Source organism: Mandrillus leucophaeus, unplaced genomic scaffold, assembly GCF_000951045.1.
Source record: "Mandrillus leucophaeus isolate KB7577 unplaced genomic scaffold, Mleu.le_1.0 Scaffold721, whole genome shotgun sequence".
Lineage (NCBI taxonomy): Eukaryota > Metazoa > Chordata > Mammalia > Primates > Cercopithecidae > Mandrillus > Mandrillus leucophaeus.
This window is the reverse complement of record NW_012107820.1, coordinates 2,264,377-2,291,275: the sequence shown is the minus strand read 5'-3', so window position 1 is coordinate 2,291,275 and position 26,899 is coordinate 2,264,377. Positions and strand designations below refer to the sequence as shown.

The following is a 26,899-nucleotide window of genomic DNA, read 5'->3' as shown; positions in this document are numbered from 1 at the left end:
GGTGGTGTTGATACTGCAACTGTTTCTGGATTAATAATAGAATCATTTAGTTTATAGTGTAGGAGAGTTACTGTTCATATTATTTACTCAGGTGTTTCTTTTTTCTGAAGACCTCCCATGGGCCAGGCCCTGTGCTAGGGCCAGGACATAGGGTTGAACACCAAGGCCTGGCCTGTGTGCTCAGGGAGCTTGCACTGTGGCTGGGATGACAGGTTCGACACAAGCAGTTGCAATTGAGATGAGTGTCACGAGAAGGGAGGTCCAGGGTGAAGAAGAAGGGAAGCGACCTACCATGGCCACACGGCTAGTCTAGTGAGCGGCTGAACTATGAATGAAGCCCACCTTGGTTGGACTCCTGGATCCTTTCTCACCTCTCCATCACTGCACTGTTCAACCCAGAGCTATGGGGCCGCCTTGGAGGGGAACCCCAGTGGCAGCTCCCAGACGCCCCTCAGTGAGCACATCTAGAAGAATCACAGACATCATCCTTGAGCTCTTTCCATCTCACTTCTGGGTCAGCCCAAAGGGGAAAACTTCCCCAGACACAATCTGCCCCTTCAGCAAGTGCTCTCCAACTGCTCCCCTGAGGGGGCTTGAGAAAGGAAGAGCATTTGATGCGGGTAGGCAGTACTGACCAGCCCAGAACAGCTGGCACCGACTCCATGGTCAGGGGCAGAGCCCTCTGCATTTAGATGAGCAGCAGGTTTGGCCCGTGGTGCATCAGACAGGGCTTCACTCTCCCTCTCTACAGTCCAGCCTTCAGCTCTCAGGGGTGGCTGTTCTGAAAGACCGTGGACTGGACGCCGCAAAGCAGAGCATGAGTGGCTCTCTCTTCATCTGCTTTTGCCCTCAGGAGCTGGATTATGGTTGAAGGGCTCTTGCATCTGGACGAGGTGACCATAGAGAGAGCCATGTTTTCCTGGGAGCCTGGACAACCTCTGTTCCTCTGGCCATGAAGGTGGAAGAAATGCAAGAGGGAGAGTCTGCTCAGACCTAGTGACGATAAAGTGCCCAGGGGCTCTGGTTACCTGTGTGGCTGGGACTCTGTTTCCAGCTTTCAAAGACATAGTCCAGGAACTAAGGAGAGAAAACTTAGGCAGAGGCTTTCTGTGGTGTGAGGTGTGCCGTGAACACTGTTCCTCCAGGCAGAGGGGTGGAGGGTGCTGTTCCCTTCTCCCAAACCAGTGGGAGTAGGGCTTCCGCAGCACCTTAGGAAAGCCTGACATGTGTGACTGCAGTTAAGGGACGCCTTGCCTGGAGTCAACGGACCCAGAGGGATCTGAAGACTAGAGGCTGTGCCCCAGGCCGGAGGCACGGGGCAGAAGAAGGGAGAGAGAGCGTGGCTGCTGTGCGGGTAAACACAGACTCCTCTTTGAGAGTGGGTCGATGTTGCTTGACTCTTGGGGATGGTATGAGAACTTGCAGTAGCAATATCAGTCAGGAGCCACTGAAGAGAAATCCTGCCCAAGATGGTGGCCTGTGGGAAGAGCACATCCCTGTAGAAAGAGGCTGTGGGCTGTAACCCTGGAATAGGTGAGGGTTATGGGAAACTGCCCACTGAGATGGAGGCATGGCCCCTGGCAAGGTGAGTGGCAGCTGAGAGTTGGGGAGAGGACCCTCCAAAAAACCAAGAAAGATTTCTGAGAGCTTTAAGTATCAGGCAGGCCCGGATGGCCTGGAGCTGGTTTACAACCTCCTGTGCTTTCCATTCACTTTCCTCCCCAACCATGTACCACAACTAGGAAGGAGAGGAGAGGGAGGGAAACAGAAAATGTCCAGGGACTGCTGAAGTTTTATCAGTGGAGGGGGTCTGTGAGAGGCACAGATAAACAAATGTTTGAATTACGTCTTTTGGGTTCCAGTAGTTCGGTGTTGCATTTACATTCGTGGCACATTGGCCACTTGGGAGAGATTATGGGATTTACCCATCCTGCAGCAAGCCAGTGGTGGAACCCAAACTGGAATTCATGGCTATGCCACTGCAGTGAGCAGTGCTCTGAGGGGAGCAGGCAAGAGCCACCTCTGGGGAGGGCGGAGAGTAGGTGGCACTGAAGAAGGCATGGCAGGGCAGGTGCTGGGGCTGGGGCTTGCCGGAGGGGTGAGGGGCTGAGCTGGGGTATTTGGCAGAGCAGCTGGTTTTGTGGGGAGCCCCTGGATAGGGCTAGTGGAAAAGGCTTTTCAGGATCCTTTCTCTCCTCCCCTCCACTCTCATCTAGAGCTTCACGCATGACCGAAAAACTCAGGTTACATTTAACTGAGGTCCTGTACACCGGGCTGAGGGGTGAGATGTGCAGAGAACCCCACTTTTCTCCATCAGCATATATTTTCATCTTGAGCACCACTGGCATTGCCCTGGGCCCCTTGCGTTGTTTTCTTTTCACCTGGACTACTGCACTAGGCTTTTCATCTGTTTCCATTTCTATCTTACCCCTACCCCGTGACAGTCTATTTTCCACCAAGCTCCCAGCGTGATCATTTAAAAATATAAATAAGATGATGTCAGTTCCCTGTTTAAAAATCCTCTTACTGTGCTCAGAATAAAATACCAGCTTTTAAATATGGCCTGAAAGTGTCTCCGCGACCCGGCCCTGCCTCTTTCTGCAGAGTCCTCTCCCAGCCCTCCTCCTGCTTCCCGCTCCTGCACACTGGCCTTCTGCAGGTCGCTGGGCTGCTTGAGCAGTCATCGCAATGATGACTTTTTCTCAGGAATACTCTTCCTCCTGCCCTTCACCTGGCTAGCTCCAGCTTATCTTTCGGGTGTCAGCTTCAATGCCGTTTTCTTAGAAAGGTCTTCTCATTCTTTCTCATCACGCTTATTCTCTTCAGAACATTCACCTCCAGTCTTTTTATTATGTATTTATTGTATGTGTTTAGCATACAATAGCACAAACTCTGCTCTTGTAAAGGTGGAACCTGCTCAGCTCACCACCAAGTCCCAGAGCTTTGCACAATGCCTGGTATGTTATGGGTACTCAAGACAGTGTGACCACATGAATGACGTACATGTTGTCTTTGACACACGCTGGCCTCCAAGTGTCTGTCCTCCACACTGCTCCTCTTCCAGTGGCCAGGAGGGCCTAAGGACAGTCTTCTCTAGATCTCTCAGCTTTCAAACCCAAAGAGCCAGTGCGGCGGGACAGGGCTACCCTTGGAAGAAGACAGACCCATGGTGGAGACACAAATACATCCCTGGTGATTGCTTGCTAGTTACTTAGATTCAGATTCACATCAATGAGATTGAGTTCAGAATGCCTGTCTTATAAGTCTGTTCTGATGAATAAATGAGTGTGAGAGAAAAGGGAGGACGTTTCGAAAGTGCCTACTATGCACTAGACCCTGTGCTATAAATAGGTCCTTTATGTATCAGGACATTCAGTCTGATACATAAAAGGAATGACTTTTATGAAGCTCTAAGCCAGCAGGATTTTGGTTACTTGGCAGAATTTAGGTCTTAAAGCAAATCAAATACAGAACATTGATATAACTAAGGGTTGCAATCTGCAGATGATCAGATAGAGACTGAAAACAACAGTGCTGTCTTTTAGTGTGTCCTCTGGCATTGCTCTGATTGCTTTGCAACACATTTCATACCTCCACAAACCTATGGGATACATTATAATGATTTCTGCTTCATAAATGAGGAAACTGAAGCTCAGTGAGCTTAGGCAGATTTCCCAGTTATACGACAGAATGACCCTGCATTTGGAGCCAGGTCTGTAGGCCACTGCATAGCTCTATTTTGGATTGAATTTGTGTCCTCCCCAAATTTGTATGTTGAAGCTGTAACCCCCAGAGCCTTAGAATGTGACTATATTTGGACATAGGGCCTTTAAAAATGTGGTTTAGATTGAGTGAGGTTATAAGGGAGGGCCTCAGTGCAATATGACTTGTGGCCTTAAAAGAAGAAGAGACATTGGGGTGCCTGTGAACACAGGAAAGGCCATGCAAGGACACAGGGAGAAAGCAGCCATCTGCAAGCCCAGGGGAGAGGCCTTAGGAAGAACCAAACCTGACAACACCTTGACTTTGGACTTCCAGCCTTTAGAACTCTGACAAAAATAATTTTCTGTTGTTTAAGCTACCTAGCCTGTGGTATTTTATTATGTCAGTCCTAACAAACTGATCTTACCTTCTGAGAAAGGCTGTTATCTTGCTGGCCTTTGGGCCTTATTAGAGAGGTCTGGCTGGAGGTTGGCAGCATCTACCAAAGGATCCAAGCTCAAGTTCTCCTCCAAGATGCTCTCTGCTGTTTCCATTTCCCACTGTATGTGTGTGTGAAGTGAGTGGAAATCTGGTTTGCAAAGGAGAGTGACTCCTGGAGTGGGGCAGAAGACCAAAAGGAAAGAAGAATTGGATCTGGAAGAGGAGGGAGAAGAGAAAGAAAAAGGATAAAGAGAATGAAATGAAGCTATAAACAGGAGTACACGAAATGACAGAAAGGAACTGGAAAGAGACGAGGAGAAGGGAGAGGCAAGGAAGAAACACGTGGGAAAAGGAAGGGAGATTGTTGGAAGTGGCTGAGGATGGAGAAAAGACCAAAAGAGGAGGGAAACAGGTAAAACAAAAGTGCAAGGTAGAGAGGGAAGAAGAGGGAAAACAGAAGAAGAGAGGTAGGGGACGATAGTGAGGATGAAAAAATGCAGAATGGAGGGGAGAGAAAAGAAGACAGAAATAACGGGCTCTGCTTTCCCTGAGAGCCGGCTGGCGCGCGCTGCTGTATCTCCTCTGCTCAGCCTCTCCCTCCTCCCACTGAAGTCAGTGCCATGCAGTTGTGGGCCAGTTGCCTGGAGTTAAGAACACAGAGCTGGACCTGGGGAAGGGGAGGAAGCCACAGTCTACTGGACAGCAGCCCTTGCCTGGGCCCCTGCTCTTCAGGCCTTTGTGGTCTAGCATGAATGCCCAACTTTGGTCCCAGTAGGTCCCACATGCTGAGAACTTCAGTAAGATAATTTCAGAGAAGAGGAAAAGGAAGGGAGAGAAAAAGACAGGGAAAAAGAGAGGCTGGCTGGGGACTGGCTGACACCATGATGTGAGCAAGATCCCTGGGGACCACAGTTCCATGCCAGAGCCCAAGGGATGGGAATTTGTTTATTCACTCATTCATTCCAGCACTGTCTGGCATATGAATCTGGGAATATGGTGAGAAAAGGAGGACAGTTCCTGCCTTCCTAGTACTTAATAAGCCAGTGGTGAAGAGGGAAGCATGTTTGCAAGGGGAGGAGGTACACAGTATGTCTAAAAGCACATGATCTAACAGGTGACTGCTGAGATCCTGTTTTCCTTGGCAGATAACGCTTCACGGAATTGGCTTCCTTTCTAGGGCGCTATTCCTGCTCGCCCAGGTGTTCCACTTGGGCCATTGGTTTCATGTGTATCTACTGACTAATGATCACTTAAGCCAACTTTAGCTTGTCACCTCATTTGAGGCTCACCAAAGCAGGTGGGACAAATGATCTGATGCCACACAGCCTTCCTCTAGAAACTTTTATTATAAGAGGAGATGCTGTCCACCCAAAGGAACAAATCTTAATGCTGGGATCTTACACAAGAGGGTCAGGGTGTCTATTTTTAAAGTGAAAATATGGCCACCTGGAACCTTGCCATCTTTCATATACTTACTATACCAAAGTTCTGAAGTCGGAGATGGAGCCAGTGGGGGGAGAGGAGATTGTCTGGCAAAGTACTGAAATCTATATCAGCAATGCTTGTCTTTCTGAGATTCAGTTTCTTTCCCCACTGTATACTGGTGCCAGTAACTACGCAAGTGTGCGTGTCTGTGAGGGTGGGGATATACCACAGTAACTAAGTCAGCATTCTTTCAAAGCTCACACTCTAATGGGAGGGCAAACAAACATCAATGACTGTGGTTGTGGTAAGAGAGCTAAGTGTTATAGAAGGGGAAAGAAGTCTGGATAAGCTTGAGATGATGGACTATAAATTGGTCTATGTAGGATGAACAGGGTTTTGTAAAGAGAAACAGCCCTTGGTAGGAAGAACAAGGTTTTGGATGGTGGAGCAGGCTTGGTAGGAGGAGCACGATTTCTAATGAGAAGGGGTGTTATGGTGCTGAGATTTGTAAGAGGAGTTGTACTTTGTAAGAGGCATGCGGGCTTTGTAGGAGGCACAGGGATTTAGGAGGAGCAGGGCTCTTCTAGAAGGAATAGGTCTTTGTAAGGAGGAGTGGGCTTTGTAGGAGGAGCAGGGCTGTGTAAGTAGGAGCAGGTCTTTGTGAAGAGGAGCACATATTTGTAAGGAGAAACAGTGCTTGTAACAGCATCAGGACTTTGTAAGGAGGAGCAGGGATCTGTAGGAAGGGCAAGGCTCTATAGGGAGAAGCAGGGCTTGTAAAGGAGTAGGGTTTGTAGGGGAATTGGGGCTTTGAAGGAAGAGCAGGGCTTTGTAAAGAGGAGCTGGACTTTGAAGAAGCGGGGATTTCTAGGAGCAACAGGACATTGGAAAAAGGAGAAGCTCTCTTTAAAAAGGAGGGTTTTGTAAGTAAGAGCAGGGTTTGCACGAGGAGCGGGGCTTTGTAAGGATAACGTGGAATTTGTAGGAGTGGTGCTTTGTGAGGAGGAGCAGTGCTTTGTAGGAGAAACGGGGCATTGTTAGGAGGAGCAGGGCTTCCTAAGGATAAGCTGGGATTGTTAAAGAAGTAGGACTTCGTAAGGATGAGCAGAGCTCTGTTGGAGGAGAAGTGATTTGTAGTAGGAGGAATGCTTTGTATGAAGAACATTGCTTTGCAGGCGAAGCAGAGCTTTGTAGGTAGAGTGGGGTTTTGTAGGGGAAGCAAAGCTTTTTAAGGAAGATCAGGGCTTTGCAGGAGCAGGACTTCGCAGGGAGAGTAGCGTTTGCTGAAGGAGCAGGACTTTGTATGACAGCAAAGCCGTGGAGGAGGAAAAGGCCTCTGTAAGGAGAAAGAGGCCTTTGTGAGGAAGAAGAGGTATCTGTAGAAACAAGGTTTTGTAAGATGGAGCAGGGCTTTGTAGGAGCAGTGGGATCTCTAGAGAGGAGCAGGGTGCTGTAAGAAGGAGCAGGACTTTGCAGGAGGAGCAAGACTTCCAAGGTTTCCTTGGGAGGACTAGAGATTCTTTGGAGGAGCTGGGATTCCTAAGAAGAGCAGGGTTTGTAGGAGGAGCAGGATAAGGATAAGCAGAGCTTTTGAGGAAGAACAAGGCACTATATGCAGAAACAGGGCTTGTAGGAGGAGCAGGGCTTCCTATGAGGACCAAAAGTTCTTTGCAGGAACAGGTCTTTTCAGGGAGGAGAGGCTTTTGTAGTGGAGGTGCTTCCTGAGGAGCAGCTGGGCTTTGAAGAGGGAGCAGGCTCTGTAGGGATGAGTGGGGCTTTGTAAGGAGGAGCAGGGCTTCCTAGAAGGAGGGCTGTGTGAGAAAGGCTGGGCTTTGCTGGTTTCTACTGGTAGTGATCACTGCATATTTGTCCTCTCCAGGCATTATTCTCTATTTGATTGCTAGGGGCAAATCCTGGCACTGCAAAGTCCACGGCAAGGGTTGGAATGCCAAGTGGGGTGGTACATGGCTTCCAGCAAAATGCTACCTGCACGTTCCCCAGCCACATGAAGAGCAGAGTGACTCCCAAGCTTCTCACGCCTGGCCTGGGTGCAAGACCCCTCTTTCTCTTTCCAAACTAGTGAAACGATAAGTGCTGAGCCTGTGTGGACAACACCCTTCTAAGACCTAAGGCAACTGTGACCTCTTTTTGCAAATGTAGGGTGTGGCAGACATTAGGAGGTCACAAAATTTTCCTTTTTCTCCTTGGGATGTGGCTTCACTAGGTCCTCCGGCCTTGCTTGCAGTTAGGTGAGGCCATGCTCTGGCCAGTGACATGTGATGAAAGCAATGTGTGCTACACGTTCCAGCACTTCCCATGTACAGTCCTCCACATTCTTTCCCATTCTGCAGCAGCCTTGAAGAGAGTGGAGCTCAAATACAGAAGAAAGCCAAATTCTGCTCAGAGGAAAGCTGCTTTCCCTATCTCACTGAAACCCCTGAAGGACTGGGGTTTCTAGCTACCTCCATGGTTTCACTAACGTAAGACAAAGCTTCAGGCATCAAAATCACAATGGGGCCGAGCTAGAAACCATCGCAGTGTTCCTGACATAAATGTCTTGCTTTGGCCTAATGAATTCCTGAGGCAAGTGTACATGGAAAGTATTCATAAACAACGCTTAGCTATCTAACTGGCTGAATGAAACAGTCTGTCTTTCAAGTCACTTGGGCCTGCCTTTGATTCCTAATTACTTTCAAAAGGTTTTTTTTTTTTTGGATTTGATTAATCTAACAAAACAAAAAATTCTTCAAGGGTGTGTGTGTATACACCTTAAGTAGTATTTGAGGGACAGTGTGCCATTTTAAAATAAATAACTGAAGAATCCTTAGAAAATATTTATGATCTCAAACACTCAATAAATTTCAATAAAGTTTGCTACAGGACTAGTACTTAAAGGAGATATTTTTAATGAAGGCTGCAAGCTACAGCGACTAATATTAAAGATGACAAACAATAAATTATGCAATTTAATTTTTAATAACAAAGATACTATATTTTAACATGGTGAAATATACTTGGCTAAGTCCAGATTAAAAAAAAAAAAGTATCTAGCCCAACAGTACAATCATACAGCTTTGTACAGAACATTCCATAGATCAACAGAAAATACATTTGAGCACAAAAATAAAAAATATTTAAAGAGAATCTCTAAGCAGCATTTTATTTCTGCAAAAGACATATCTTGTACTGATTAAATATCTACAAGTGCTTTTCCTTTACAAAAATACATATATTCTTAATAGACTAAGTCATTAACAATGACCTGGTAATTCTTTCACTTCAATTTGAATGATTTATAAGCTAAATCTTACAACCACAAAAAGGTTTTTATTTGTATTAAGATGTTACCACTTTTGACAAAAAGCTTAAAATATTTTATATTTCAAAGGAAAATTAGCAACATAACTTTACAATATATCCTATGATATTTTGATTGTGAGGGCTACTCTATTTAAAACTGATGATCTCTGTTGTGTTGCTCAGATGCAGGAAAGCAGCAGAACCCTGGTACTCCCCCAACAAGCTCCTGTCGCGGACCACAGCTTCATAAGGACACTTAGGCCCCCACCCCCATTCTAAAAAATACAACAAAAGAAAACCGACCCCAAACAATGCTAGGCTGATCCCATTACATTTTTAATGTGTAGAACTCCTGCTCCAGTGGACTGATGTGCAGAGGATGGATAAATAAATTTGTTGACTATCTCTCCATCACCCAGAAATATTTAATCTTCATTTACACTAGATTAGTTTCTTATTCCATGAAGCTCCATAGATGGAAGAAAACTAGACTCAGTATTTAACATATCTGTTTCACTTGATTCTAGATTTAAAATTATAAAAATTAAAAATCTCTGAAAAATCAGTCTCAGTTTGGAACTATAGAAAAAGGGGCATAACGAGTATACAGACACATTTGAATGAGCATTTAAAATAATTATTTTTAATTTTATAACTTTCTGAAAGGAAGTGCTCAAGCATTTTAATTCTATTCGAAAATATAAGGAAAGCAAGTAAACATTATTTATGAAAACTGTATTACACTAGGAAGAGAATTACTTAAATTATTGGAAAAACATCACTGCAATAAAAACTATTGAAAATTGTATTGTACATTTAAGTATATCTGAATTAACTTTCAGTCTGATGTTTTCCATCAAAATGCTACTCAACTAGGTTTGTCAAGTAAATCCAGAAACAGTTATTGTGTGCCTTGAAAGGGTTTGAGTCTCTGGTGTATTTAATATTTTTCACTTTTTCATAAACCAGATCTAGCAGACATGTTCCTTATTTTTACCCAAACTGTAGGAATATATATTACAAAATATTGATAATTGCATTTCAAGTTTTCATGTTTCTAATCCAGAAAATTAAAGTTATGGCAAACTCATTCATTTTTGAAGTTCCTACTACCAACCAATATCTTACTAGTATAAAGCTTAGCTTTCTGGAAAATTCCTTATGATAAATCAGAATATGTAATAGAGTGTGCATCCATTTTTACCCTCTCCAAGGAGATTTACCTAGTGACCTATCAGAAAGGCTTCATGAGTTTTACCTTTAAGGTAGCCCATAGCATGAATTCCCAAGGAAAATGGTACAAGGGGGATATGGAACTTCCTCTTGATGTACATGCTTGTTCTGTGACCCATTTTGTCAAAGCTGGCTGTATGGCTAAATTCTAATAATAATAAACTAAGTGCTGAGGAATAAGACAAAGAGTTGCATTTTTTTGGAGACGGAGACTCGCTCTGTCACCCAGGCTGGAGTGCAGTGGTGTAATCTCGGCTCACTGCAACCTCCACCTCCTGGTTTCAAGAGATTCTCCTGCTTCAGCCTCCCATGTAGCTGGGATTACAGGTGTGTGCCACCACACCTGGCTAATTTTTGTATTTTTAGTAGAGACGGGGTTTCACCATGTTGACCAGGCTGGTCTTGAACTCCTGACCTCAAGTGATCCACCTGCCGCGGCCTCCCAAAGTGCTGGGATTACAGGCGTGAGCCACTGTGCCCGGTCTAGAGTTGCTTTTTAAGGGGAAAAAACCACAGGCTCTTATGAAATATTTTGAATACAGAGAAAGCCCTTACTTATATAAATTCCATAGAATGAACTCTTTTCTATATAAGTAAGGGTGTTGGCACTTTTACCAAAGTCTGCCTTTAATAAAATTTCTCATATTACGAAGAATACAGGAGCTAAATCGAAGCTTAATTTTAGTTTACACTGCCTCCATGAAATAAAAAGCCTCTCAAATTAAAAATCTCAACTTTCTTTTCAAAGTATGTATTTCTCTCACTTTCCATGCAAAGGAAGGCTATTTGTTGTGTTTATCTCTTTCTCACCTTTGAGGATTTCCTAAGATCTGTTAGATGACGCTGAAAAACAATAAACATATTTGAAAGGAAGTGTGTCCTGATTATTGCAAGAAAAGCCTGCATATGACTGATCTCACCAAGAAAATTCAGTTTAAAGCCTTTCTTTGGTGATATTTTAGCAATTAATCAAGGTTATTGCCTAACTATATAAAATTAAATTGCAATCTAAAAATTTCCAACCTCCAAACTGTTAAAACCGTCTCTCCAACATGGTTATTAATTTACTGTAAAATGTCTTTGGTGATATCTATATTCTTATGAAAATCTTCCAAAAAATTAACTTACAAGAGCCTATTTAGATATGAAACCATTCATAAGAGACAGGTACAGATAACTCAAACTTTATGCAGTAAATTTAAAACAGAAATGCACTTTAGCAATGAGGCACTTTCTCTTAAATATTTCAGTAAAGCTAAACAGTTCACAATATTATATAACACACTTTTTTTCTTAAAGAATCAGTTTAAATTTAGATTACATTTGAGTGTGTAATGTAGTTGAGCAAAATCATTACATTTATAAAATGTGGCACATTAGTATGGGATAGATGTTTAATGTATAAAGAAATAATATACTTCTCTAAGAGTAGTTAAAAGGCATTACCCAAGTTACCTGTACTTCAGACTGAGTATTACCTCATCAATGAGCATTTTAGTTTATTTTTTCAAACTTTGTAAAGGTGTTTTGCTAATCTAGAGAAAAGGCCATACATATTTTGATTTCTCTATTAACTGATGTGATTACTTCAATTAAAGTAATGTTTATAAACCACAGTCATTCTTTATATCTAAGTTCCCTTGACCCTTTTATATTTATAATTTCTAAGGCAGATAAAAGAGATAACAAAATCTTTTATGGAAGTAAAGGTCTTTCAGTTTATTGCTTAAGAAACAACAGATTAAAGAAAACTTTTAGTTTTAGTCTCTGATTTTACAGATTCAGATGATTCCTGTAGGTTATTTATATAAAGAATTCATTTTATAAGCACCCTAAATTTATAAAGCTAACCACAAAAGTTGCCTGTACATTTTTTCTATACCTAGTTTCTTGCAAATTCTACAACCTGACTTAAGGGGTAATTAACGGGGAATACAGTGTATTACTAGACATGAAAGTAGTCCTATCCTTAGAAAGCTGTAGTTGAATAATATACCAAAATAAGTCAGTTGAAGAAATCTGTGATTCTAGTAGTAATACTATATAACTTAGGACCATCAAAAAAATGTGTACCTTTCTCCAAACGACAATTGATGCCTTTCTTTATGTAAGCTTTTCACATATTTTGGCACATATTCCATTGCATTTCAATAAAAATGTTAATGCATTATCAGTAAATAAAAGAATTCTATATAAAACTATTCTGTTTCATAATTGCTTCCTATATATTTCCTTGGAAAATAGTGAAATTAATATGACAAGGCAACTAGCCAAATTTAAAGAGCTTTTGTAAATAAAATTCATTTATGGCCATTAAGTTTTGGCTGGAGGGCCAAAACATCAAAGTCTCACTTGTGATTTTTAAAAATGCACTCAATTCGTTTTGAGTTAATTAAAATTCTATTTGCAAAACACTATTTTAATCACTGACCTAGGTGTGACAAATTTATAATAATTTGTAAAAGTTCTTAGGGATGTCTGGGAACTGAGTTTCACAGCATAGAAAAATAATTTCTGTAGCTAGATAGTAAATTCAGTTTTTTCAGCCATTTGTAGTTAACGAAAATCTGCCTTTTAAATTCTTTTAAGTGCTTGTGAGCCATTGCAAGAACAAAAACAATCTAACAAAACAAAGTTAAGAAAGTATTGCCTTAACCTTTTTCACCAAAGTTAGAACAACAGAAAAATTTAATAGACTTTTTGACTCAAAAAAAGATACAAGGAAAAGATAATTATGAAGTTTCAGCCTTTTACATAGTGAAACATATTAAGATTTAGCTGTAGTTTGTATGTTTGCTAGAGTTGTACAATATCTTATTTCTAAGAATCATTTTGAAATTCAGAAGGCTTGATTTCTGATACATTTTACTGGAGAATGTGGCACATTTACCACATATGCAGTATAAAACCTAAATGTGTGTAACACACAGGTTGTGCTGTCATATTTCTCAAATATTTTCGCTAACTTTCAAGATTTTTTCCTAAGTTTCAAAGGTTAGCTTGTTTGTTTCAAAGCAATTTCCAAATAAGTTTTTTGAAAACTGTAAATTTTAAAAGATTTAAAATGACAGTTTTCATATAATTTAAGGTAACAAGACTTTCTTTGACTTGCAGACTAATCCTAAAATGAATGGAAGACTTAACAAAACTGCAAAATACAAGACATTTTGTATTTCTGATCTTAATGAACTCATGTATAAAATAATAATCTCATTTCCCCAATTACTACAGGATTTAAAATAAAATACCCTTAACCTATTAATTTTGGTTAGCATAGTTCTATACTGCATTTATTCTATTTTATGCACATAGTTTGGAAATGTGAAAGGTAACTAACAGTTTTAATCTACAACTGTTTTGAGACTTTTGAAATCCATAAAATAGCTAATGTTATGTGCTCTAAACATCCTAATATTTAAAATCATCATAACCCTCTGCATGCCACAATGACATATACCTAAGGCCAACTTAAAAAGAGAAATAATGCACTCATTAAATGACAGCAACAATGTAATGATACATGAAATGGGCTATACAATGACATTTCCATGAAGCAGCACCTGCTTGTCATAAGGCATTATGAAAGAAGATTAACCTTACTTACACATTAATTTTATCAAAAGTAAATGTGATCAGCTGCCAACATTTTGAATGGTTGGGAATCTAACTTCAGTTCAAGAGGTCACATACATTTTCAGTCTGGAGGGCTAACATGCCTTCCTTGTGCAATTGGTAGACTACACGGACAGATGCTTAGAATGTCTACAATTATGTTGTGCTCTAATGTTACAGAATAACTGGAATTCTTGGCAAAAGGACTTGCACACTCAAGAATGAACTTTTTCACACAAAAAGCTTACCAAGAACAAGACAGTGGCTCAAAAACCACTTTTCTAAATATATTTCCATACAAAATAATTTCAAGATATAATTATTAGTTTCTTGTACAGTACGCTATTTAAACAAGAATAAAATAGTAAGTATGTGAAAACTGCAACACCACAAAAATTGAGCCATTTTACTAGTGTAATTAAACATTAGAACAATCTTGGAACAGGCAAGCAAAATATTCAGAAGGTTGAATCATGGCGGCACACCTAACTGATTTTAACCATGACTTGCACACTTTGAGACAACACAAATACCTTATGCAGATGGTTCAGTAGCAGAATGGCACTTGGTTTGCTCCTAATAGAAACAACATGAATGCAACTGACAATTGAGAGATAGACAATGGCCTTATTTGCATGCTGAAAATCTGGTTGTGTTCCTCTAGTCCACACACCGTTAACTGTGCAATCTGTTGACGAGTAAACAAATAGTGCAGGATTCATCTCAGTGAGGTCTGGGCCCCTTCATCTAACCAAAATCAATTCTTGGTCGATACTGCAATACCATAGGGTATGACTACAAAATAAAGACAGATAATGAATAAGACTGTACTTGGATAAAAACAATACAGTTTATATACAAAGATTTTAAGAATTTGGGGTTATAATTTACAATATTTCCTGGTACTAGAGATTACAACAGTTAAAATTTGAGTTACCATTAAAACTCGATTTCTTTTGATTGCCATTATTTTTCTGTAATCAGTCAAGTTTTCAATAATATGCAGCAGAGGTCAAGTTTAAAGGTCTACAGACATGATGCAGGTTGTATATATGACTAGTACCAGCACAACACTTAGGAGAGGCAAGACCTGGGGAGGACTGAAAGTTACATACCCTGCTTATAGGCATTCAGTTAGTAACCCTATGAGGCGAACAAGACAAATCAGCAGCCTGGATTCCACTACAGCTTAGGCTGGTGAGAGCCCACTAAATCACAAATCAACGAAGAGACCCCCTCTACTAGGAACCTGTAAAACTGGAGTAGTGTTCACAAATCACATTTCTTACAAGTTTGACACATTTTTTTTTAATTTAAAATTTATTTTAATGATCCTTTAAAAATATTGAAAAAGTAGCTAATTGTTACATGAAACATTTAGGTCACTGCCTCCTTTCAACAGTTGATACTAATAAACATTTGGATTTGACTACAACATAAAATAACCGAATGGTTCATATTGTTCTTCATGTCACTATGTAGAAAAGGTATCATACATCTGGCTATCATACAGAACTAGAGAGAAAACAGCTTCTTTGGGATAAAGGCATATGGCATATGCCACGCTACCTCTGTGTTTGTTTTTACCCTGTACCATATCTTATAGAACCAAAACATCAGTGGTTTCTCCCTTCCTTAAATCTGCAGATACCCCCTCTTAAAATGAAATTTGAGGAGCTAATTTTATGGAATCAAGAAGGGGCTGAGATAGCCACTGACTGATGTTTCTCCATCTTAGTATACATGAATACAAAAATACAGTATAGAGAACTTTGTATTCTTTCATATAGATAAAAGGGCTAGACTGAGACATAACAATCCTGAAAAATGACCATTTCAGTGCTTACTATAGCTATGCTACACACTGGGACGACTCAGTGTGGGAATCTGTAACCATTCAGCTCAGGATGGAACTAGAGGGTAGGAATACAAATGCCCTAGGTCTTGCTCTCCCAGCTGAAGTACAGCAGATGCTACCACAGCTGTCTAAGGGCTGGAGTAAAAGTGTAAAAGTCTCAGACAGTCTCTCAGGGTTTCCAGGATCTAAAACTTCTAAAACTGTTTTGGTTTTACTTGTTTTTATTTTAAACTTTATTTAGTTCCCCCTGAATCAGAATACCTGGGAAGGAGTAAGACACAGATATCTCCATTTTACTAAACTCTGGATGTTTCTGAAGCCCAGAGAGATTCTGAGATGACCAACATCCTTTCCATTCTACCTCACCCAACCCACAGCTTGCCCTTCACTATGATAACTGCTCTAGTTTTGCGTTTCATTCCCGAATCTATTGAATCTGCACACTCTCTGCAAATACATAAGCCACTCATTTTAGAATGCATTCATCATATATAGAAGTATCCATCATCAATTCTACTAGGGATAAAGGTACAGAGGGAAGTAAAATGGCTTGATTGGTAATGCTTGGGATTTTCTCAGTTTTGGGCTGAAAATAATTTTCTTTTCTCCCCCAAGTAGCCATTTGTGTGTGTTCTATAAGAACATATGAAGTTTAATAATTTTATTGAAATGTGTCACAACACTGAAAATTGTAAAGGTATATTTTAAGTTCTATTTGTGTTTCGGTTTGTTTTCTGAAATAAAATGGCACCACACTAACAATAATGAAATGTGGCATATAATTACCTCTTAGTGTTAAGTGACTGCATTAAATAGACCTACATTACAGTTTCTAGTCCTCAAGTCTCATTATGTAATAAAAATAAAGAACAGATACTTAGAGAATACATTTCAAATAATTTTAGAAAATGATAAAACTGTCTTTGATATACTTTTTTCCTTAAAGAATGAATTATTTTTGTCAAAACTTGTTTTTACTGTAGATTTGGAAAATACAGAATGGTATCAAGAAAAAAAGGAAAAATATTTAAATCCTACCATCCAAAGGTAACTACCATAATAATTTTAGTGTATATTCCTCTACTCATTTTATCTACATTCGTTTTTTTTTTCAAAACTAGAATCATGCTAAACACATTGTTTAGTATCATTTAAATTTTTTATACATTTAGCAATTCCACAAACCTATTTCCATACCATTTGATATGGTCCTACATAATTTTTAACAGCTGTATATTATGCTGTTATAGAAATGAACTGTGAGTTATCAGTAAGTCTCCTTTTGCTGTACATTTGAGTTTAGTCCTTTTCTCCTTTGCTATTATAACTTAATCTTAACCCACCAATCTATTTCTTTTGCCCCAGGATAGATTCCTAAAAGTGGAACTGCTAGTTCAAACAGCATACACATTTTAAAGAGCTTTTTGATAAATACTGTTACACTGGTCTTCAAGAAGGTAGTTCTGGATGGGCGCGGTGGCTCACGCCTGTAATCCCAGCACTTTGGGAGGCCGAGGCGGGTGGATCACGAGGTCAAGAGATCAAGAACATCCTGGCCAAAATGGTGAAACCCCGTCTCTACTAAAAATACAAAAACAAAACAAAACAAAAAAACCTAGCTGGGCATGGTGGCACATGCCTGTAATCCCAGCTACTCAGGAGGCTGAGGCAGGAGAATCACTTGAACCTGGGAGATGGAGGTTGCAGTGAGCTGAGATCGCACCACTGCATTCCAGCCTGGCAACAGAGCGAGACTCCATCTCAAAAAAACAAAAAACAAAAAACAAAAAAAAGTAGTTTCATTTTTCTACATTTTTAAAAGAAATTTGAATGCCCATTCCTCTATAGCCTCATCAATAATGATTACTATCTTTTCCCACCTCTTAATTTGGCAATCTAATAAGCATAAAATAGTATTTTTTTTCATTTCTTGACTTCTAAGAAAGTTACTCATTTTTATATGTTTATTAGCCCACTGTGTTTCCTTATGTATCTTGCCTGATCATGTCCTTTGCTCATTTTTATGAAAAGTTGGGATTTTTCTTACATATTTGTATGAATTCTTTATGTATTAAAAACATTAAACCTTTCTCATACATTATAAATATATTTTATGATATTTTTGCCATGTGCTTTTAACATTAATAGTCAATTCAATTTTTTTAGGTACACTGTGAAAGGCCATCCCCACTCTGAGATCAGTTCTTCAACTATATTTTCTTCTTGATCTTTTATAGTATCATTTAAAATATTTACCATCTTGAGCCATCATAAACCTATACTGATGTAAAATGTGAGGTGGAATTGAATTCCCCACCCACAGTCTCAGTATAATTAATTGAACACAAATCCTACTAGATCTGCACCCTACATTACATTCCTGAGTGCACTATTACCAATCGGCCCTTATGCACTGTCATGTTCCAGCCTCACTGTCCTCCTTGCTATTCTCAAACAACCAGATACAATCAATTCTCAGGGCCTTTGCAGTGTGTTCCCTCAGCCTTCAGTGCTCTACCTCAGATATTCACATGGCAACATCTCTCAATTTCTTTTGATCAACAATCACCACCTCCAAGAGGGCTTCTCTTGGCTATCTTATCAAAACTATTCTATTTATCTATTTTACTTTTTCTTCTAACACTATAAATTTTAACATGTTTATATTTTTTGTCTGTTACCATCATTAGTGTAAGTTCCATGAAAGAAAAGATTCATGTTCATTTTTACTTCTGTACCCTCAAAGGCCTAGAAGAGTGCCCAATGCATAATACTCATAGATATTTGTTAATCATTTTACTGCATTAATTTGAAATACCCTCTTTAGAGACTCATACATACTAGGGTCTGTTGCTGAGCTATTCTTTTTATTCATATGTCTATATTTAAGGCAAGACCCTATTTTAATTACTTCAACTTTAAAATATGCTTTAGTATGTGGTAGTACACAATCCCTCTCATTACTCTGTAAAAACATGACTGATCAGAAGCACCTGTTGATATTTCCTTATGAGCTTTAGAATGACTGACTTTGTCATCTTAAACAAAGATCTGGTAAAAGTGTGTTTGGAATTACATTTAACTCTATAATTTAATTGAGGGGTGAACTGGCATCTCTATAAAATGTAATGTACTATTTAAATTTCTTAGGTATAAAATGGAATTCTGTATATATATGAGAAGGTCTCTGTTCTTAAGAAATATATGCTGAACTGTTTAGTGGTCAATTTTCCTGATACCTGCAATTTACTTTTAAATGATTAAATTATATGTATACACACACACACACACACACACACACAGATTGATTAATTAATAAGGAGATGAGAAGAGAAAGAGAGGGGAAGAGGAGGCAAAAAATGTGGCAAAATGTTAACTGATGAATCTAGGTAATCGTAAAGAATATTCCTTTGTATAATCATTGCAATTTTCTGTTGTTTTGAAAAACTTTTCAATAGGAAAACATCCGGACTTCACACTGAATTTTATCAAACACCTTTTCAGTATCTACTGATGATTTTTAGCCTAGAGTATATATGTATAAAATATATGTATATTTTATATATATATATTTAATCCCATTCTCCCAATATTAAGTCATTCCTTCATTTCTGATAAAAATGATATTAGGCCTTGGTTTACTATTATCTTACTATATTAGTGTATTATTTATCATTTATTTATATTCAAAATAAGATTTGGTACCCATTTTCTAATTGTGGGTTCTCTGTCAGTTTTTGCTATTAAGAATGGCAAATTGGAAGGTTTCCACCTTTTCTAATGATTAACAATAGATACAGCATAGGAATGATTTATTCCTTGAAAATTAGAGAGAATTTTGACCATAAAACCATTTAGGTATCCTTTCAGGAAGTTAAGAGTGCATCCTATTAGCTACAAGTTCAATTTTCTTACAGGACTATAAGCCATTAATGAGGTGTTGAAGGAAGAAAAGGAAATTTGTATGGAATTAGAAATTTGGTCTCACTCCAGTTTTTCCCTAATACTTTGGATCATGGTTTAAGGACATCTTCATTTCTAAGGAAATATATAGACATCAACACCAAGAGTAAAAGCAGAAAGCCACGCATTGCACAGGTTATAGCTACAGGCAGTGTTATCGTTACATTTCAGCATCCCCAAATCAGCCATGAGGCTAAAGCAGCTGAAACATCTATATACTTCGGATATACACAAATCTCAGCAGCTCAGTTACATTATGTACCCCAGACCCTTATCTGCATAAAGAGAAGAATGATCTTTCTCCCTCAATGACTTGGCCTTCAGAGATGTTAAATTTACTTACTACACTGCTGAAAAGCTAGGACTTAAAGAGTATGTATCAAAAAGAACACATTTTAATGAAGGCATGAGAATTCCCATGTCATAGAGCACTGACAAAAGGCTGAAGAAAATTCTAGATAACTGCTAATTAAATGTTTTCAATTAGCAATTTCAAGTGATTCTTTTAATGCTTAACATACATTCATTTGTCCCAACTCCAAAACTGTAACACTGGAGGTAAGTATGCCAGTTAAGTTTGTTATATAATTACAATTATCCTTTCTCCCTGGCTCCAAGGAAATAAAGATGAAGACTACTTTAATTACTGAAATAAAAGAATGTTGGATTTTATTATTTTATTATTTATTTGTTTGAGACAGAGTCTTGCTCTGTCACCCAGGCTGGAGTACAGTGGCACAATCTCAGTTCACTGCAACCTCCACCTCCTGGGCTCAAGTGACTCTCCTGTCTCAACCTCCTTAGTAGCTGGGACTACAGGGGTGTGCCACCACACCCAGCTAATTTTTGTTTTTTTTGTAGGAACAGGGTTTCACCATGTTGTCAAGGCTGGTCTCAAACTCCTGGACACAAGAGATCTGCCCGCCTCAGCCTCCCAAATGCTGAGATTACAGAGGTGAGCCACCATGTCTGGCCTAAAGTTTATTAAAAAACAATTTTTTTTAATCTTGCTATATTGCCCAGACTGTTCTCGAACCCCTGGCCTCAAGCAATCCTACATCCTCAGCCTCACAAAGTGCTGGGATTACAAGCATGAGCCACCATGCCTGGCCCAACAACGGATATTTTAAAGAAATGGTATGATTAATTCACAGGATTAAGGTTGATCTTCAATCACGTCTGTACCCAACAATAATCTTTACTATACCCTTGTCTGTTTCTCAAATTTTTAAAATGTATCTTTATCAGATAAACTTTCCTCAGACACATGTTCAAGTTTTCTTAATGCATTATTAAATCAGCTCACTATCATTTTTAAAGAGGTAACCCAAGTAAAGTACTAGGGAAGGGCTAATAAGCAAGCTTATAATTAGAATCAGCTGTTGCTGTTATTTAGATTCACCTAATTTGGCATTTTATATTTCACTTGTGGTTGAATGATTCACTAAAAAATAACATTCATACAAAGAAAGTAACATCTCAAAATCCAATATGGAGCAGAGATTTCTCAAGGACTGAAAGTAGTAATTATTAAAAACTCTTGATTCATAACTGATAGCCTTAACATTTCCAATTTTTTAGTTCAGTAAAATTAAATAGATAACTCAGGAGAACCAAAATAATGGGAAATCTTGGGTTTATAAGTTGAAAAGATAACTTTTTGTAGCTCCAGTAACAATTAGTTTTACAAAGTTAAATGTCTTAGGAATTGAGTTTGGGATGAATGTGCTCACCGCCATGGTGTCATGATGGTCATATGTACAGTCGTGAGTGCCTCTTACCTGATACAAAGGGCCATCCTGAGAGCAGACTTGCGAAGCTGAGCAGTTCAGACACCGAAACTGCGGAGGAGATGAACTCATCAGATAAGAGGCATCCACAACTGGACACATATTTAAAATTGATTATTTAAAATAGTTTAACGTCAAACACAAGAGTCAACATGATTAATGGTAAATAAACACTTTCCAAAAAAATGGTGGTTGTTTTTGAAAAAAGATTTTAATAACTTAGTAACTGGTAAAATTTAGCTTGAAGTAATTTTAGCATCTAGATATGAGTTTTAATATTCTGCAAATGCAAAAATGGTGGCCTCTCCTTTCTATATCCTTTACAAATACTATTTCCTGGGAAAACCTCACTTCTTGCATACATGAGGGACATCCTCATTCTTCCATACCTTCCTCTGATCAGTCTCTCCCAGATCTCTTCTTCAGCTTCCCCTGAAAGTAATACTGTTCAAGGAAATCAGAGCTCTGAGAGGGACACGGAACTCCGCTCAACCTATAAGGCATCTACTTTCTGTTATATAGTAGGTTCTTTACATTGCTTTATATTGCTGATTATATTAGCATTAGATTGTGAGCTCCTTGAATCTATATTTTAGTCATATTTGTGGTCTTAATAGCTAAGGCCCAGAACTGGCATACATCAGCCATCAGATTTATGAGTAAAGCAATGAGTGAACACACTTTAAAACTACTGAGTAGATTCATTTGTTAACCTACTACTTTAAAACAGTTTATTCACATTAAAAAACTCATTCCCAAATCCTAATTCTTCAATATTACGCTAAACTCTTATTAAATATAATTTTAATTGTAAGTGGACTATAAAACATAAAATGTATACTTTAAAATTATGCATATATGAATTCAACATTGCATACTTTTCAAAATGGAAAAATTAAATACATAAAAAATAAGGTACAAATTAACCAGGATATTTCTAACATAGCAAAGCAGGTTTTTAAAGGATATACTTTGAAAGATTTAAATAAGCATTGATTAAAACAAATATATTTCTAGGCTTTTAAATAAAAATTAAGGAATTTTCTATTTTCCCAAAATACTTTAGTAATTTTTTTCTCTAACAGTCAGTCCTTGATTTTGGGTACAGTGTGCATCAACATGCTGTAAGGCGGGCACAGCTCGGCTCTCCTTTAGCAACCTTCTCCTTTTGCTCCCAAGAGTCCCCAAGCTCTGGTCTATCAGACTTTGCGTAACATTGAAAATCCTAAACAGGGTTCAACAAGAGTAAGCTGGAAAGTGGCAATTTCACTAAGTGATTCTTTTTTTTTTTTTTTCTATTGATCTCTTTGGTATCAGTCAAGATGTATAAACTTGCTTTTCTTACAATTGCCTGCTAATGCAAATAAAGCAAAGGAAGACAAGCATGGTGTAGTAACTTTAGGTGCTGGACTGGCAGAGATTGCTAGAAGAGATAAAACTAAATCAGGATGAGCTGCGAAAAGGGGGCTGTACTGAGAACTATCCATGAAAAGGGGAGTAGGAAGAATGTGAGTCCATGATGAAAGCTAAGGCTGGATAGAGATATTGACAATAAACTCTCAGGGATGAAACTAGGTGAAGGAAGAGGGAATTATAATCATAATAAAGGTTAATATGCATAAGCTATTAATAAAATAATATTTATCATGTCAGACACTCTGCTAACACTTTAGTATGCAATATTTCATTGATTCTTAGTTTTACCCAAATTTTAAAGAATCAAAAAATTGAGGCAAAACTAGGAAGCAGGACACAATTGGAAGATAGCTGTAACACATAACAGCAAAAGATTCACATTCAGAACACATAAAGAGATCCTAGAAGTCAATAAGAAAAAGACAAACATGATGAAAAAGAACCAAGGCAATGAATATGATAGGTAAGTTCACAGAAGAAATACAAAATAGATGATATGTAGTGTTGGTGAGGATGTCAGAAAATGGATGCTCTCATACATTACTGATATGTTTGTAAATTTCAAATAATATCCACTAAAACCTTTTCAGAGGACAATTTGTATCTACCAAAATTTAAAACATGCATACTGTGTTGAAAATCCACTTCTAAGAATCTAGCCAATGGATATGCTTGCATATGTGTAGTAGGTACTGGAACACCTTGCTTGTAATGTCAAAATATTTGAAAAAAATCTACATGTCCACCAAACAAGTGTGTTAATCAAATTATGATACAGCCATACAAAAGAAATATTATTAATGTACTAAAAAATTGTTTCAAAGTTTACTGATTCTGCACAAGACATTATCAAATTTTAAAAAAGTTGTGAAACAATACATATGATTCCACTTATGTTTAAAAAAATGTGATGACCTCTGGGTATGAATATTGTGAAGAAAGTCCAAGTATTAGATGGATGACAGATCAGATGACATAAGTCCCTTCCAAACTAAGATCTGATTCTGTAATTCTGCATTCTCAATTTATAGATGTGGAAACTACAGGGAAAGTCAGTAGTCACAGATCACATCTCCTGAAACACTATTACTCAAAGGATGGTTCAAAGATCAGATGCATTAGTATCTCCTGGGAGTTTGCTAGAAATACAGTAACCTGAGTCTCATTCCCAGACCTACTGAGTCAGAATCTGCATTTTACCAAGATCCTTAGATGATTTAAATTTGCATTAAAGATCAAGAAGCGTGTTTTTTTTTCTTTTTTCTCCCACTAATAAGAAAAGGATTAATGCCAAGCTTGAGTATAGAATCTTAAGGTGGCAATACTGATATGAACTGAGAAAATTTTAAGAGCTAAGTCTGACCAGCTGTTTGATTCCTAAAGATAAAAATCTTTCAAAAATGCATAACAATGGAGACAAGGGTCTAGAGAGGGCAGGGACTGTAGAAGACAGGCTTAGCCTGAAGTGGAATTGCCCCAAGACAAGGAGAGCAGTGGCACAGAATCCGTGTGGTGCAGGGAAACACCCCACTATACTTGAGAAATTGAGGCAAAATCAATTATCCTGAGATTCTTCCTAAGAGGCTAGAAGTAGAGCAAGGTAGAGGGGTAATCTGAATATGGAGTACACTTGTCAGAGATGAAAGACTCCAGGGGTCCGAGAGTGGTATCCAATACGAGGAGGAAAGAAAATGACAGATCTATTCACAGTGTGTAGAATAGATGAGGAGACATCCCACAGTACCAAATAGAATAAAAAACCCGCAAAGATGCCAATTCCAGCCAAATCAATCTAGAAATATGACCCAGTGCCAGTCGCAATCCTATTCTAAAGCTCATCTGGAAGAATAAATGGGTAAAATTAGTCAACACAATTTTCAAAAGAATTGGGGATTTTGCCCTAATAGGTACTAATACACATCATAAAGCAACCTAGAAGGCCCAACTATTTGCCTTACAAAACATGTTTAAACTTCATCCAAATTTATCCCAAAGAAAGTAGACAACTGGAGGGTTTCAGAGAGGGGTGTTATGTGATCAGATCTTCATAAAAGGTAGATGATGTGTAATGCTGGTACAGAATAAGACCTGCTCACAAGAACAAAACAATGTCTAGGAACACACACACACACACACACACACACACACACACAAATATATGCTCACACACATATATACACACATATGCACAGACATGGTGACATCTCAAAACAATAAAGTTAAATATGGATTATTCAATATTCAATATACTGTATTTCTGATGTAAAAACAATTTGAAATAAATTAGAATCTTAGCCTTGTGTTTTTGTATAAATAAATTAATTTTGGGTAGCTTTAAATGTTGTAATACAAAAAAGCAATAGAAACAAGTAAAAGAACCACATAGCGGTCATTAGTTTAGGAAATCAGCTGAATCCAGCCCAAGGCAGAGCTAGTTAGCCAATAGGTAGACTAATAAGAGCTCTTCAGACATCCTGGCATCCTGCTGGCAGTGGATGATGAAATAAGAAGGGATGTGATCACAACAATATGCTTCAGGAGCTTAATCAGGAAATGATTGTTTTAGTGATATGGCTGCATTCGTCCATGTCACTCAACTGTCAGAATTCATCTATTAATATTATATTAATTCGTAATTGGAAGCTGAACAAAAATTGAAAATTTAACAGAAAAAAAGGAAGCTGAGATTCAGATAAATAAAAATTATCTTTATGATATATTTCACATAATCATTATCTTATAAAAGATAACATTTTCATTCAATTTACTCTTTGAACAAGTATTGCGTATATATGCTGGGCACTGCCCTAGGTGCTGGAGATTTAGCAGTGAACAAACAAAAATCCCAGTCCTCAGATTATATTTTACTTGGGGACAAACAATAAACATATAAATAAGAGGCATAATATGTCAGAGGTGAAATATTGTGGAAAACAATAAGGCATGAAAAGGGAATAAGAATGCCATAGGGAGAGGGGGTTGTAGTTTTAGAGGAGATCAGAGGCCTCATTGAGAAGGTGACATAGAAGCAAACTTATTTAGGTGAAGGGGGTAAAGGAAATAAGTTAGCTGGATACCGGGGGAGGTGAGGGTAAGTGGGGTGTGGTTGAGAAAACAGGCCAGTGTGGCTGGAGTGCTGTGGGGCCAGGGAGACAGAATAAATGAGGAGAGCGAGCATCTGGGGAAGGCCGTATGGGGGCCATATATGTAGGTCTCTAGAAAGATTCTGGATTTTACGTAAATTAAACAGCACTGGAGGAATCAGAGAACGGAGTGGGCATGTTCTAACCTGTTTTAAGAGGATCATGCTGGCGGCTGTGTGAGATGAAGATGGAGGTGGGGCAAGGGTGGTGGCACGGAGCCTTGCTAGGAGAATGGTGGTGGTGGGCTGGACCAGTAGTCAAGTGGACGAAGTGAGACATAGCTGGATTCTGAATGTACATTTTGATGGTGAAGGTTACAGAATTTGCTAAGAAAGGATGGATGAAAGAAAAAGGCAGCAATCAGTGCTGACATCAGGCATTTTAGTCTGAGTAACTGGTAAAACGGAGCTACCAATCTTAGAACTACTGAGATTGTGATGACTGAGGGTGAAACAGGTTTGGAGAAGGACAGCAACTAAAAAACAGGTTTGTCACACCAAGAAATGAAATGGGCTAATATATTATTTTACTGTTGCACTAAACGTAAAAGGTAGTAATTTTTCTGTTTATTTTCTGAATTTAATTTCTGTTTATTTTGTTTATTTTCTGAATGATAAACCATAGCTACTGAAGCACTTTTTGAACTTTTATTAAAGTATGCCTTAAACAACCAAAAATTTTAAACTATTCACAAATATGTAATCAGAAATGTAATTACAATAAGGACTGATTTAAATCGTAGTCTCTTACTAAAAATGTCTATAAATTAGCTCTTTCATACTTTGACATTAAAATAATGGCAGTTGGGGCAACTTTGGGAGATCTTGTAAAGAACAAGTGAGCCACTTGTAGAGGTCATGCAGTGGATGACCACTTACATCTCTTTAACCTTAAGGCAAGCCTATTCATCATGGTGATTTCAATCACTAAAACACACTGCAATGCCCGCTAAACTATCAAAGAAAGCTGAAGTTACATTCAATACAATATGATGTGTAATATCATAATATCCATTC

At 38.6% G+C, this 26,899-nt stretch overlaps 1 protein-coding gene across 1 annotated transcript in view; it reads right to left on the bottom strand.

Annotated features, from left to right (window-relative positions):
* Window positions 1–8,457: 8,457 nt before the first annotated feature.
* Window positions 8,458–26,899, bottom strand: part of PCGF5 (polycomb group ring finger 5) — a 62,549-nt gene continuing 44,107 nt past the window's right edge. Inside the window, exons 9-10 of the mRNA XM_011965375.1 lie at window positions 21,316–21,375; window positions 8,458–14,508 (exon numbers count right to left, since the gene is read on the bottom strand). Of these exons, the coding sequence (XP_011820765.1) occupies window positions 14,461–14,508; window positions 21,316–21,375 (108 nt within the window). The 3' untranslated portion in view covers window positions 8,458–14,460. The remainder of the gene's footprint in view (window positions 14,509–21,315; window positions 21,376–26,899) is intronic.